Genomic DNA, 15,185 nt, shown 5'->3' with positions numbered 1-15,185 from the left:
AAGGCACCCACAGAACCACCCGGGCTCTGAAACAGGAGCGCAAGTTTAGGGGGAAGGGGAAGAGGGGTGGTAAGCGCCCCTATGCCCAGCCTTACCTACCAATAGGCCAACGCATAAAAGGGAAAATAAAAACTGTTTATAAAAAAAAGTCTAGAATGTTTAGGTTCTCCTTCAGCCTTCCTATTTCAAAACCAAAGTCCAAGCCACAGCTTCAGATGTCTTTTAAGGGTTGGATCTGAAGCCCATTGCAGGGTTTATATAAAGTATCAGCCTGAAGAAAGCTGAATGCTTAAAGCACCGAAGAGGCTATTAACGGGGTTTTCTTAAATACAGAAAAGGCTATGCTGACACGGTGTTCTTTGCCCTTTAATTTTTTTTTTTTTTTTTTTTTAATTTAAAAAGAAACCTAGGGGCTTTGAAAGTCCTATCTTCTATTTGGACGTTAGCAAGGTTAAAAGTGCAATGCCAGGGGTATGTAGCTAGAGGCAGCCTGTGGCATCAGCTTACAGAAATAGGCAGAGGGATGCCGCTGGCACCAGGAGGCACTTGTCTAACAACAACAAGCTGCTGAGAAAGGAGGGCAGGGGAGCGAGAGAAGACATTTCCTTTTTCTCCTTCTTGCCACCCCTTCTCCACATCCCCTGATCACAGTCTCAGAGAACACATTCTTATTTGCATTTAGGTAAAAGCATATCACCCACATTCATTCATTTCTCTATTTTAAAAAGTGCCCAGATTGCTCATAGATAGATAACAGAAGTAAGAGACTTAAAAAAATCTGGAACCACAAAGTGAGGAGTTCAGACGCTCTGGGGTTTGGCTGCTTAGGGTGGTGGAACACAGGAGGTGCCTCCGTCATGTCTCTCCGCAGATTCAGTCCTCGGCTCCTCACATGGGGGAGGTAGCACACTCTGAGGTCAGCTCCATGTCGAATGTGAGGGACTCTGGAGGGACAGACAAGGAGAGCTGGGTCAGTTGCCTGAGCCCTTCAGCCAGCAGGGCACACACTCCTAGCCCTCAGGCCACTGCTGCCATCCAGTCTCCCGCCCCTTACAGCCAAGACGAGCCTGGGTAATCTGGATTTACTCTCTTTCCTCTAGAGGCTTGCCCTACAGAAGGGCTCCGTCCCCTCCCTGCCTTAACTCATTCCCGACTCTCCCTGTTTGGGAATGACTCTGGGCTGCCATGTTGAATGTGGCTACCAAACACTGGAAACGTGGCTAGTCCACACCGAGACAGGCTGGAGCTGTGAAACACTCAGTAGATCTCACACTCAGTACGGGAAAAACCTCATTTATTTTTTCATACACATTGAAATGATGGTATTTTGGATTTATTGGGTTAAATAAATTGTATCGTTAAAATTAACCTCACCTGCTTCTTCTCACTGTTTTTAATGTGGCTACGGGAAAATTTACATTTACACCTGTGGTGCACATCCCGTTTCTACTGGGGAGTTCTGCCCTAGAACCGCCTTCTACAACCCACGTGACCAGCTAGCTCGTGGCTCTGCACACGGGACATCACGCGAGGGGGACTGAGTTCCCTCACAGGGACAAAGTCCACCAACCAGATACTCACCAAACTGCCCTCCTGCTGAGGGTTCAGCACCTTCACCATTATTTCCAAACTGCATCAATGAATCTAAAGTGCGGGGGGACATCGGCAGGTCAATGGTATTGCTGCAGGTCGTTCTGTAGGAAATGGGGAGCAGTGGGAGGGGAAAGGGCCGGGTTGACAAGACACAATGGAGAAAAAAAAAAAAAAAAGAACAAAACACACACACACAAGCCATCAAACTCTGGTCTCCAACAGAAAAATAAAAGCTCAAGCTTTTTAAACACACAGGTCACTTTGAGTAGTGAACAGAGCCCAGGGCCTTCCAACCCTTTGCAGGATAACTCTCGCCCAGTGTCCCGTTCCCAGGGGTGACTGAGGACATCAGAAATGAAGGCAAAATTGGGAAGGGGAGCCACTTACGGTGTCACACAGATAAACTTGGTCTTCAGGTAGGGGGCAGCACCTGGGAAGAGGAAAACCGGGGCTTACTGATTGTGACCCCACCGTGGGTCCGGGGCAGGAGGAAGCCAGCTGCCTCCCCAGGGCTGACTTGAGACTCAGCCCGTCCTCCAGCAGAGACCGTTTTGAGCCTCATCTCCCTCCATGGCTACCTTCCCTCACTGTGTACTATCTGATGCTCTAGGCGCTTCAACTTGGAAGGAAGTTCGACTCTTTCCATAAAGCTTTCCTTAACTGCAGAGACTTTTCAGCATCCCCTGGTCCCACCTGAGCCGAGATGAATGCCAGCCTGGTGTTCACTCTTTCCCTGGACTGTGTACGTTTAACTGCCTGTATGTGGTCTAAAGGTTGTCTGCCGGCTGGGTCATATCTCTTAGATAACTTCTCTACATGCAGGAGTGGAGCTTCTACAGTCTGGGCACGGCATCCTGCTCAGATGCCAAGGTCACCAAGTCTTTAAGAGACTGTGAAGCCACTAATGCTTATGGTTCCAAAGCTGAGGGTTACACCTGCTATTCCGATTGGCACCAATCTGTGCCTATTACATTTTTAGGTGAGGGTATCAGTAACTTTCCAGTTGGATAGCTACATCACAAAAAAGCAGCCTCTCTACAAAGGGAAGACGTCTGTGGGGCAGTACAGCTGGCTCTGGACTGGAAAACGAGAGGCCTGGGCCTCCTTACGTCTTCAATAGCTAACAGACCTGGGACAAGGCGCTTTCTCATGTATAAAATAAGAGGGAGGGGAAGAGGGAAGTGCCTGTCTCTGCCATTTATAATTCTTGTTCTATGGTTAGTAATATGAGGATTGGAATTAATGAATTTTCTGTGCTAAATGCTTACACCAAGAGGTCAAGGAGTTTGGAGACACTGGCATAAAATCTGAGGAATTCAGGTGAACAGATGACGTAGGAGGCACGGGGCAGGGTGGGTGGGGTGGGGGTCGGCAAGAGAAGCACAGTTATCGAGCTTGGGGCTTCCGGAGAAACTGAGGGATCAGAAAACGTGATGACAATCCAAGGAAAGGCATCCTTGCCATCTAAGTTGCTTTTGCAGAGTCCAAAGACACCACTGAGGCAAAGTTCAGGTGTCTCAGAAATCCATGTGGCCCAGACCTGAGGGGAGCTGCCACCCTGAACAGATTTAATTTAATTCCCCAGTGATCAAGGTAGCTAGGGAAAATACCTGCAACCTGAGATGGAACAGAAGAAGCAAAGGAGGCTGACTGAAAGCGACTTAACGGCTCCGTACAAGGTCGTAAAGGTAAGAGATTTGCAAGGTAAGAGATTTGTCGTTTCTAAGAGAGGACTCTCTCCCTTAAGCCACAGGAGATACTGTGTGGGCTTCTGGTGGAGAAGTAAGGAGGAGGGAAGAGTCCTGGGCAGGCAATCTATCTCTGGGAGATAATGACACCTTTGTGATGGAAGCAGAGAGAAAACGGTCGCAGACCCATCTCCCTGAAGACTCCTATCTCAATACAGGGCTCCGCACACACACCACCCACCCCAACGGACCCCTCCATCCTTCTCCACACTCACACCGCACTGAACCCTTCCTTGCACACTGCTTATACTCCCCTCCCCAGGAGGCAGGCAAAGCACTCAAGTAATTAGTTCCTTTTTCATGATTGGCATGTTGCCCCTGAGAAAACTCTAATGGCTCCAGCAGGAAAGGACCTTGCCTCCTGGTTGCACAGGAGGGGTAGATGGTAATGGAGGGCACAGCCTCAGATTGGGAACTTGGATCTTGAAAGCAATATTAGTTGAAGGACCGGCACTGGGACCTAAATGTCCCCTGCAGAAGAAACAAAGAGTAGTGTGACAGAAGCTGATAAACACATCTCCCAACCGAAGCACAACGTGGAAAGAGAGATAAGTAGCAGACAGGAAGTGAGAGTTAAACTCTTCTACAGCAGGAACAAAACTCGAAACCAGAACAAAGGGAAAAGGAAAGTCTATTGTCAATTAGTTCATATTCCCTCTTCCAATTCCAACTCTTCCCACCCCAAGAAAAGTGTGAGGGTAGCTGGTGGGTGTGTGTGAGAGTAAAAACAGTCTTTTCAAAAGCTACTGGGGCAGGAAAGCTAACCTCAAAGGATCACTTTAAGTCACTGCTGGCTCCATGATCAAGAAAAATTAAATAAAAACAAAAATGGTAAATCATGGATTCCTCATCAGGAACTGGATGGAGAACACAGAGAATCAAAGGCAGCCAATGCTGATGGGGCCAGAATAGAGGGCTTGGCCCCGCCACACAGATGACAGCATTAGAGATTACGGGTTTGATGTAAAATAATTTGCATGTAATTTACATAAATACATATGCTCTTAAACATTAAAAAACATTTTCAATAGCTACACATTCTAAATACAGTTCCACACCCTTCCCACCAGTTACTGTCTTGCCTTTCGATCACCACTCTCCCTGACTCTGCTCTTAAACCATGTTCTAATGCTGCTAACATGCGTTTCCTCCAGAAAGTCTTTCTTCATCCCACTTGACACTGCTTACATCGCTCGGTGGTGGGGAAAAGGAAACACACTAGACTGAAGTCTGGGTTTTAAACCTTCTAACATCTACTATGTACTAGCTGGGCATCCTGTTACTTAAGAATTCAGTCCTCACTTTCTCTTCAAAGTATTTTGAGTATGTTTGGAGGGGTGGTGCTCCCAGTGGGGCAGAAGCTAGTGACTCTGAGTCCTCTCCTCTCTAACCTCAATCGGCCACCCCAAAAGCACTCACTACAAAGTTCTTTCCCATAAAGAAGAATAAAAATCAACAGGTTCCTCAAAAAAAAAAAACAAAAACAAACGAACAACCATACAATTTAAAAAATCGGTGAAGAACTTGAACAGACATTTTTCCAAAGAAGACATACAGATGGCCAACAGGCGCAGGAAAAGGTACTCAATGTCACTAATCAGGGAAACGCGAATCCAAACCATGAGATACTACCACCTTATACCTGTCAGAATGACTAGCATCAAAAAGACAAAAATAGTATTGGTGAGAATGTGGAGAAAAGGGAACCCTTGTCCACTGTTGGTGGGAATTTAAAATGATTAAGTCACTATGGGAAACAGTATGGATGTCCCTTAAAAAATTAAAAATAGAACTATATGATCCAGCAATTTCACTTCTGGTTTTCGATCCATAGAAGATGAAAATACTAATTTGAAGAGATATATGTACCTCTATATTCATTGCAGCATTATTTGCAATAGCCAAGAATGGAAGCAACCTAAGTGTTCATTGATAGATGATTGTATAAAAAAGATGCGATATATAATAGAATATTATTCAGCCATAAAAAAGAATGAAATCTTGTCATTTGCAACATCATAGATGGACTTAGAAAGTATTATGGTATGTGAAATAAGTAAAAAAAAAAAAAATACTGTATGATTTCACTTAAAATGTGGAATCTAAAAACACAAAACAGAAACAGTCTCATACAGTAAACAAACTGGTGGTTACCAGAGAGAGGAGGGGTTGCATGGGTGAAATAGGTGAAGAAGGTTAAAAAGTATGAGCTTCTAGTTGTAAAATAAATCAAGGGATATGATATACAGCATAGGGAATATAGTCAATAATATTGTAATAAATTTGTATGGTGACATGGTAACCAGACTTATCATGGGGATCGTTGTATAATGTATATAAATATCGAGTTATTATGATGTAGGCCTGAAATGAGTGGGATATTATATGTCAATTATACATCAATTACATTTATACATACATACATACACACGCAGTGGGCATTCACCTGTCTGTTCTCCAAGGATCTTGCAATTTCCCACTTTTCCCCAGAATTAAATGCCTAACGTGGAAAATCAACAACTACCTGGGTCAGCCTCAGGATGCTCCTGGCTCTCTGGCCGACAGTACTTTCCAAATGCCTCCTCCTTGGGGATGTCAGGGTAGAGATAGACCAGCGGCGACACTAGGATATTGGTGGCATCCATGATCTTATAGCCCATGATGATTTCCGCAAATGACATGTTGTTCAGCTGCTGCTTGGTATATGGTTCCACTGACTGGATCTGCGTCTTACCTGTCATGGATATGGGAAAGGAAGATAATGGAACCTATGGCTAGGTAATCTCAGAGAGAACTACTTAATTTATTTTTCCTTGAGAGGGAAAGGCTTATGCCCGCCTAGCGCTTGAGATCCTAAATATTCCACTCAGTCACCTGGCACTGTGGACATGTTCAGCTGGCTTCTGGGGAGGCTATCCAGCTGGGTCACAGGTAACACACTTGAATAACTACTTGCGTAAGATATATTAACAGGGTAGGTAAGAAAGGAGATGAAGAATAAAATTTAAATTGCAAATTTCTAGGCAAATATTAGACCCTGGAGCAAGCAAAACCAAACTGGCAAACCAATCCTTCAGCTGGAAGAACTTAGAGAACTAAGAAGCCACCCCCAAGTGTGTTTTGCAAGTCTGAGGCAAGGCGTGCGAAGCCATCTCTGCCCACTAGGGGGCAGTGGGTGCTTGAAAACAGCAGCAGCCACGCTGGGAAACAGAAATTGTCACCAGTGAGGGTGGGGGACAGCCAAGCTTACCGCTGATGTCCTTCTCTACCCATGTGAAAGTGACGCCTCCTTCTTTGCTGCTTTCACTGAATCTCAGCAGGAAGGTGCCTGGGGGCTTGGTACTCAGAATGGCTCTCTCCCTCTCCTTACTGATGAAGCCCATTATGTATCTGGAGCCACAGAGGAGCAACAAGAATGTATGGGGTGAAGGGAACCCAGTCATTGGCCTGAGACAGCAGATAACCTGTTACACCTGTGTACTCTGCCAGACACGAGAGTGTCAACCTACCCTTCATTCCAAAGGGCCAGGATGTACTTTTTCACAAGGTCGATGATATTGTCCAGCCAGACCCAGAAGGAGAAGCCCTTGCCAGCCATGTTTTCCTGGAAAAAAAGGATAATGGGAAAGTCAAGGCTACCACCATCTCAGCTTTTTCCTTCCTAGGGGCACAGTGCCACCAACATTCTCAGGCCTATCTACCCTCGGGCAGGTCCTACTGGCTGCAGGACTAAGAGTCTCTGGCCTGCAGGCCCGGTGTCCTCTACCACAACCTTTCAGGTGAGCATCCCCCTCCCATGCCTCTCCCCAAGAGGGGGAGACAAGGAGTTAACAAGATCGCTTACTTTGCAAAATTTTGCCCATGTGATCTGACACCCTGAATAGTTCACACCAGGTCCTGAGGAAAGAAAAGAATAAAGCAGTGTAATTTTCAGCTTTGAATCAATACCTTATTTCTTAAAACAGAACACACACTGATATACATTTGTCCCACAATGGGCCTTGAAACCATTGGTTTTCACGTATTTGAAGGTTGTGCCCATTGTGCATACATGCGTGTGTGTGTATGCAAGCGTGCACACACACCCACATACTCACCCAATATACCCGACCTCATCATTTGAAGCCCCCCACTCCCTGAGTTGTTTAGCCTTGCAGAGGTGGTAGATGATCTATCAAGTTCCCCTGCTCTTCCTAGCCTTGTGTGGTGGCCCGGGGAGCAGCAGCACACACTCATAAGCTGACAGCTAGTGCTACAAGATCACATTTAGTGGTGGCACAGAACAGAGCTACTTATAGTCCAGGTAGCACATAAAACATCCTGCTAAAATTTTTTTCCAGGGGAAAAATTTAAAAACAAACATACAGTTTATTGAGGAAATGAAAAGGGATATCAAGCCTACAGTTCCACCTTCTAACAAGAACTTAAAACATCTTCCTAAGATTAGACAAAGTAGTACCCCGGGAGGGTGAGGGACACAGCCATGAAGAGATAAGAAATCTGCCGCCCACTGCACACAAATGATCACCCCGAGGCAAACTTCCTCTGGATCATATGTGTTCTGGTCCAGGCACAGAGCCTTGTCCAGTGAATATTCCTAAATGAAAAGACCCACAGGCCAGATTCCTTTTCTGAGGAGGGCGAAAGAAAGAAGAGGTAAAATGCTGACCTAGGAGCTTCTCTGCCAGCGTAGTCAACTGCTCGATGCTCAGCCCCCGCTTCGTGGTGGAGGAGAACTGCCAGCTCAGCACCTCAGCCACTTGATCCCAGGTTCCAATCGGGGGCTTGGTGAAAAAGTTCACGTTCTATTGAAAATAACACATTTATTAATTTAGATGAGAGGGCGGTGCTTGATGACCTGTACTGGGTACCACAAACACCACTGGGCAGCGAGGAATCAGAAGAGAAGGTGGGTTTCCTTCCAGAGGACGGGGCACTAACCTTGGGGTTGTTGGTCAGCATGTTATACCACAGGATGGACGCCCAGGCATTTGGCATCTGACAGATGTTGGAGATCACCACGACTGGCAAGGAGTGGGTCTGTGGAGCAAATAGGGGGTGAACTGTTTTCAAAATCTCTTCACCCATGTATGTCCCGGGGTTCAGAATAAAAAACCATGTTGTGAACCACACCCACTGCCACCTCTCAGGGAGGGGTGTGACTGAGTTGGTTCAACACCCAGAGTGGGAAGAATACGAAACAAGGGCCATAAGATTCAAAGTTGCTGTCTGAATATAACCAGGAATTTGTAAACTCTGACTTGCTCAGAGCTGGACTCGCAATCCCCAGATTTCCCACATATAAAACCTGAAAGGCATTCTCTGAAAATTGAAGAGGTATCTGCCCATTAAATAGAGAGGCTTCAGAAATCAAAGACTAGAGTTCCTATTTTTCCAGATATATCTTTAATTTAAAGATCAAGGAAGTTGGAAAAGAGAAGGTAAAGGCCATGGTTTTCTGTATACTAAAAACATTGGCTGTTTAAAGACCATTCTGTCCAAACTTTATAAAGTTAACTAACTGTATAGTTAACTTTATAATGTTAACTAACTGTATATCGAATCTGCTGATATACATGAAAGCCGAGTGAACGTGAATCTTCTAAGCATTCAAGCAAGACTTCACTCTCTGATGGGATACTAAGGATTTTTTGGAGAAAAAGAAGCAAAAGTAAATAGTGTTTATAGTAAAGAGGCATCACTCCACTTTCTGTAGTAAAAATCCCACCCAGAAGTTCTCATCCTGAATCACCCCTGCGTATAGCCAGGTCCCCACTATATAGCAGAACTCACCTCTAGGTCAATCTTGAGGCCTTGGTGATACACTTCAGTCTCAAAGGTGATCAGGTGCAGCTCCTCCGTCACAATCAGGGAGGCCTACAACAAGGACATTCAGTACTAACAGCCCCAGTGGAGGAGAGGACATGCCACAGCCTCTCTGCACTAAGAGTAACCCACCAGGTGGCCACGGACAAACTGCCAGGGACACAGCTCTGAGCATATGCTCTCTTCAACACCAGACTCTCCAACGCTGTGACCTTCGAAAACCTGATCTTTTACTGGGTTTTATTATAACATTACATAGACCCAGTAGGTTATTTATAAAATGGGTAAAGCACAACAAATAACAAAACAGTGAACACCTGTGTGCCCCCTACCCAGTTTAAGGAAAAGACCATTACCATGGAGATTCTCTGGGTGTCCTCCCCGAAACCCATCCCTGTCCCTCCTCCCTCAGATGTAACTGCTATTTTATCTTTTGGGTTTACCATTTCCTAGCTTTTCTTTATGGTTTTACCATAGTTATATCTCCAAACAATGGATATATTGTTTAGTTTTAGATGTTTGTGAACCTTATACATATGGAATCATACCCTGTGTATTCTATATATAGTGACTTTTCACATCCATGCGGTCGTGTGCATCTGCAATTTATTCATTTTCGCAGCTGTATAGTATTCCATCATATGACTACATCACAAATCATTTACCCATTCTAGTGTTGAGGAGGTAGAATTGTATTTAGGGCTCATAATCAGGCTGCTATGACATCTTGTACATGTCTCCTGACGCCCATGTGCAAAGGTTTCTCTACTGTTAAATCCTGGGAGTGGCACTGCTGGTTTATAAAGTGTTTTCATTTCTATAGTGTCAAATTGTTTTCCAAAGCAACTCTAACAATTTATACTCCCACCAGCAGTATAGCAACCTTGTTTTGAATGAGTTACCAATGAATTCTAAGAAACAAAATTCCAATTCATTTTTAAAATACTGTTTTCCTGATTACAAAAGTAAGACATGTTCGGTTTAAAATGTAGATATTACAGAAGCGGTGTAGAGTAGCCTGAGATACATAAGCACTGTTTGGTGCATATTCCTCTAGAGTTTTCTGATGCATACATGAACATGCAAAAATCAGTGTAGTGTATTTTTTAAAACAAATATACGAATATACTACTCAGATTATTTTGCATGCTTTTTTAAACAAACTTACCACATACATTTTTTCATCTCAATGCACACTCTTTCCTATCAAACATTATAAATTCTCTCTCTTTTTTTTTTAAGGCTTGCTACATTTTAGAGGAAAGGGAAGAATGGCTAGGGGACAAATATCAGAAAAAGAACAGGGTGTCACAATTTCTTTTTCAAAAATCAAAAACTAGTTTTTAGTCACATTTATGTTTGTTTGTTTGTTTGTTTTTTAAGTTTATTCTTGACACTAAGAATCCAACAATCTGAATCAGTGGAAGGCTGAGAAGAAATAAAGACCAAGACAAGTTTTGCTCTTCTCCTTTTTTTAAATGTTTAAGTCAGATTTGTCATAATCTTCTATCCCACCTCAGTGAGAAAAACAAGTCACCAAAACGGGAGCCAGACAGCGTCAGCTGGCAGGAGCTGGAAGAGAAGTTGGGAAAGCCCCAGGCCAGGTGGCAGGCTTTTCTACTAAATGGGCGTGGGTAATGCAGCAAGGGACTTTCCATTCCTACTTAATGGTGAGCTAGCTCCAGGGACAACCGAGGAAATGCTCCAAGCCGGAGAACTCATGGCAAATGTGACTTCTGACAATGTCATTCCGGCCCACCATGACTTTCCTGAATGACTAGAGCTGAAACAGCAGGTCTCTGTCTCTAATTCTGTGCCCTTTTCTCTCCCCCTCAAAGAAAACCCTCCCAGTTGGCTTTCATCCCCAACAAAACTTACGTCACAGTTGGCTCGGCCTCCGTTACCACATCTTTGCTCTCTCAGGGTCTGTAAGAAAAGCAAACAGCGCCTCTGTCATGTAATTCTGTCCCCTACCCTGTCCCTCTGCCGGAGGCCTTGGAGAAGGGGAGTTCCAGCACCTCCCACATACCAAGTGTTTGAATTCTGCGGAGAGGCTGCCATTGTTGGATTCTTCCATGTTCATCACTTTCGTGTTTGTGCCCAGAATGTTAAATTTCCGAGATCTGAATCACAGGAGAAAAACCAACCACATAAGGTGACTGAGTCGCCAAAGGACAAAGTTAGACTAAACAGAACAAAAGAAAGTCCCTGGGCTGAACTCACCCTCTGAGAGCTGCAACGTCCCCGGAATCTCTGTGAAGAACACAAACCAGTGTTAATAAAACAGGCCCCGTGTTTCTTCAAAAAGTCTACTTTGAACTCCTGTAATTTACTCTGATGGAAAAACTGCTGTGCTGTTGGGAATTTCTACAAACTATTCAATTACATTTATATGTGAAATATAACCTTGTACATGTTTAAGTAGTAGGCACAGGTGGTTCCTACCCAACATCTACTGCCCCCTTCCTAAGAGAATCTTGAGTCTGCTCAGGTGCCCTTCGCATGTACCTTCAGGGGATCCTGCTCATTCAGTCCATCAGAACACAGCACGCCTACCGTGCAGTGGTCCAAGGGAGTGAGGACATGATCTATATTGTCTCAATCAGACTGGAAGGGCATTATATCCCAGACTGGATTTACATTCCATAGCTTCAGCTGAACGTAAGCAAGGAAGCAGGAAGCATTTGGCCTTAACTACAAGCAACCACGTTGCAACCCAGAAGGGAATCTTAGAATTCAGGTGATGAGAAGAGACGGAAGATCCTGGGTCCCTGATGGCATCATGAGTCACTGATCTCACTTTCAGGAACTTGCTCTAACTCTGCATTTCCAGTTACACTGGGTTGCAAATTTCCTTATTATTTAAGCCACACTGGGTTTTCTGTAAAGGTTTACTGTTACCTGCAACTCAGAGCATCCCATTTGATATAGTTGGAAATATCTTCCTGGTGTATCCACCGTCCTTTAACTCTATGTTTTTGATTATATAGTTTTTTATATAGTCACGTGTCTCAGTCTTTCCCCTTTTTTTTTTTATTATTTTATACTGCTTTAAAAGTTCTCCATTGCTACACATTCACTTACACTTTTAGAATAATAGCTATAATTTATTAAATAGTGTATTCCAAGTAGGTTTACAGATTAAAATTGATCAGTTTTTAAATCGCTTAGAAGATATATTTCCGCATATCACATTTTAGAACTTAAGAGTCTTCATTTCATTATCAGGAAAGTCTCCCTATGTCTAACCTATATTTCTTTTATAAAAACATTCTTTTTTGAATTACAGCTTTGGTGTATAACTGATGAACAATAAACTGTACTATTTAAGATGTACAATTTGACATGCTTTGATAAATGTATATATACTGTATACACTTGTGAAATCGTCAGCCTGATCAAGATAATGAACATATCTATCATTTCCACAGTTTCCCCAGGCCCATTTGCAATCCATTCCTCAATCCCACACTCTACCTCACCCCTGTCACCAGGCAAATATGGATCTGCTTTCAGTCACTATAGATTCATTTGCATTTCTAGAATTTTACATAAATGGAAACATAGAATATGTACTGTTTTTTTCTTGATCCAGCTTCTTTCACTCAGCATAATTATTTTGAGATTTATTCATGTGTTGCAGGTATCAGTAGTTCATTCCTTTTTGTTGGTGAGTAATATTCCATTTTATAGATATACCACAATTTTTTATTCATTTACCTGTTAATAGACATTCATCTATGAAAGAACATTCAAGTACAACCCTTTGTATGGACATATGCTTTCATTTCTCTTAGGTTAATACCTAGGAGTGGAAAGGCTGGTGACAAGGTAGGTGCGTGTTTAAATCTTTAGGAAAACTGTTCTGCCAAACTGTTCTCCAAAGTGGTTCTACCATTTTGTCATTTTACCAGCATTACATTACACACTTACCCATGTTTTTTTTCTCCTATATTTTTAAGATACTTTTATTTTAAACATGCAACTACATCTGGAATTTATTCTGATGAACAGTAAAAAGTAAAATTCTAACTTCTCACTCAAATCCCCTTAATACCAAGTTGTGCCAAAACCACTAACTGACTAATCCATCCTTTTCTCACTGGTTTGAGATATCAATTTAAACATATATTAATTCCTTATATAAACCTGAAGTCTATTTCTGGATTTAGGATTTTGTTTAATGATCAATCAGTTTATTCCTGCCCTAAGAACATATTCATTTAGTAACTGAAACTTTATGATACATGTTAATATGTGGCAGCACAGCTTTTACACCACACCTCATTATTTTTATTTAGTTTTTAAAAATGTTTTCGAAAGCAGAATGGTAGTGGCTGGGAGGAGAGGGAAATGGGAAATGGGGATTTGTTGTTCAATGGATGTAATTTTGACTTTTCAAGATGAAACATCCTAGAGCTCCGTTACACAATAATGTGAAAACACTTAACACTACTGAACTGTACACTTAAAAGTGGTTAAGATGGTTAATTTTATGTTAAAATTTTTTTTTACCATAATTAAAAATAAATAAATCCTTTCTTAAAAAGCTATCTTTGGTTTTCTTTTTTTAAACTAAGAAAAGCAAGTCAAGAGTTTAAAAAAATCTCATAGGAAAAATCTTATTTGCATTTTGCTTGGTACTGTGTCAACTGGGAAGAATAAACATCTTTTTAGTAAAATTAGAAGTCTGCAATCCAGGATTATGAGTTGTCTCATCACTTTTTATAATATCCTTTCCTCATTAAAATGTCACCATTTTCTTCAAATAGATCTTAAGTACTTCTGTTAAGTTGATCACAATATATTTTTACCTTTGTTGCTTATTGCGAGATCATTTTTCTATTACAATTCCTAATTGGTTAATGCTAATTTATGGTTGAAGTTATTAATTTTTGCTTATTTATTTATCAAACCTACCACCTTTCTCAAGTCCCTTATTTCATTAGTAATTATTTAGTAATTATTTCCATTGTCATCAGTAATTCTTTTCCAGTTTATTCTGAAGAAATTTCCAGATAAATAATGGTATTACCTAAAAAATAAGAATACATTTTTTCTTTTTCTAATCTCTTCAAAGAGTATGTACATTTTAATTTTTGAAAGGTATTGTCAAATTTTGAAAAGTATTCTATCATGGTGAAGTGTGGAACAATAAAATTTAAAAAAAAAAACATTGTCCCCCACATATTCTGTTTTATATCATGTGCATAATTTACATTTACAAGTAAAAAATTAAAGAAAAAGAGGAACTCGAGGTCACAATAGCAATCTCAACTCAAATCTGTCTCACTAGCTTTGTGGTTTTGTTCAAGCACGTAAATGACAATGCACTGCAAGTCCTTTGAAAACTTTGTTCAAAAAACAAAAGATCTCTGAATGGAGATAAAGTCTTTAAGTTCACATGATGTCTGTCAAAGTTCTCATTTCTCTGTCTCTCATTTGAAAAAAAAGAAAAAAGAGCTAAGATAAGGAGTACTTACTTGTCAATGCATACTTTAATTTTAAGCTGATAATTTAACTCAGGAAATTTGACCAGCAATCTATTTCAAAAAGAAGAAGAAGAAGAAGAAGTTTTCTGAGCAAAGAAAAAACAATTCAGTTTTTTTTTTTTTAAGTAGGTTCCCCAGAAACATCTAGCTGAAGAAACATAAATAAATCATAATCCCAAACTCCTCTTCTTGCCAGTGCTGTCTTTGATCTTAAGTTAAGCACCACCCCTTAGGACAAAGGTACTGAAAAAGAGCCTAAGAACTTGGACAAAGTTGTGAGAGATTCACCAAAGGATAATAAAAGCTATTTCATGAAAACTTTACAGGAATATGAGCTGGTATTCTTTCTATTAAACTTGAAACCACACCAAGTTTCTGAAGAGGGAAATTTCACTGCAGAAGGGCAAACTCCAGCCTACCTGTCTGACTTGAGCGTGAAAGTAACGCTCCACTTGGCAGGCCCACCACCCACCCAACCTGCGGCCCCTTAGCTTCTATATCACTAAGGCTTACTCTCTCCCTTAAA

General features: G+C 41.9%; 1 protein-coding gene across 6 annotated transcripts in view; it reads right to left on the bottom strand.

Moving 5' to 3' along the window:
- Positions 1-350: 350 nt before the first annotated feature.
- Positions 351-15,185, bottom strand: part of STAT3 (signal transducer and activator of transcription 3) — a 51,935-nt gene continuing 37,100 nt past the window's right edge. Inside the window, exons 11-24 of one of the 6 annotated variants that reach the window (XM_039873451.1) lie at positions 14,651-14,710; positions 11,391-11,420; positions 11,197-11,290; positions 11,046-11,093; positions 9,135-9,218; positions 8,283-8,381; positions 8,011-8,146; positions 7,186-7,238; positions 6,851-6,945; positions 6,592-6,731; positions 5,863-6,075; positions 1,981-2,023; positions 1,582-1,694; positions 351-944 (exon numbers count right to left, since the gene is read on the bottom strand). In XM_039873451.1, coding sequence (XP_039729385.1) covers positions 889-944; positions 1,582-1,694; positions 1,981-2,023; positions 5,863-6,075; positions 6,592-6,731; positions 6,851-6,945; positions 7,186-7,238; positions 8,011-8,146; positions 8,283-8,381; positions 9,135-9,218; positions 11,046-11,093; positions 11,197-11,290; positions 11,391-11,420; positions 14,651-14,710 — 1,264 coding nt within the window. In that variant the 3' untranslated portion in view covers positions 351-888. The remainder of the gene's footprint in view (positions 945-1,581; positions 1,695-1,980; positions 2,024-5,862; positions 6,076-6,591; positions 6,732-6,850; positions 6,946-7,185; positions 7,239-8,010; positions 8,147-8,282; positions 8,382-9,134; positions 9,219-11,045; positions 11,094-11,196; positions 11,291-11,390; positions 11,421-14,650; positions 14,711-15,185) is intronic. The other 5 variants (XM_039873455.1, XM_039873456.1, XM_039873453.1 and 2 more) reach the window with 5 other exon arrangements.

The sequence above is a fragment of the Pteropus medius genome, unplaced genomic scaffold (assembly GCF_902729225.1).
Source record: "Pteropus medius unplaced genomic scaffold, Ma_sr-lr_union100, whole genome shotgun sequence".
NCBI classification, from domain to species: domain Eukaryota; kingdom Metazoa; phylum Chordata; class Mammalia; order Chiroptera; family Pteropodidae; genus Pteropus; species Pteropus medius.
Note: the sequence above shows the minus strand (reverse complement) of the source record. Positions and strands in the feature narration are given on the sequence as shown.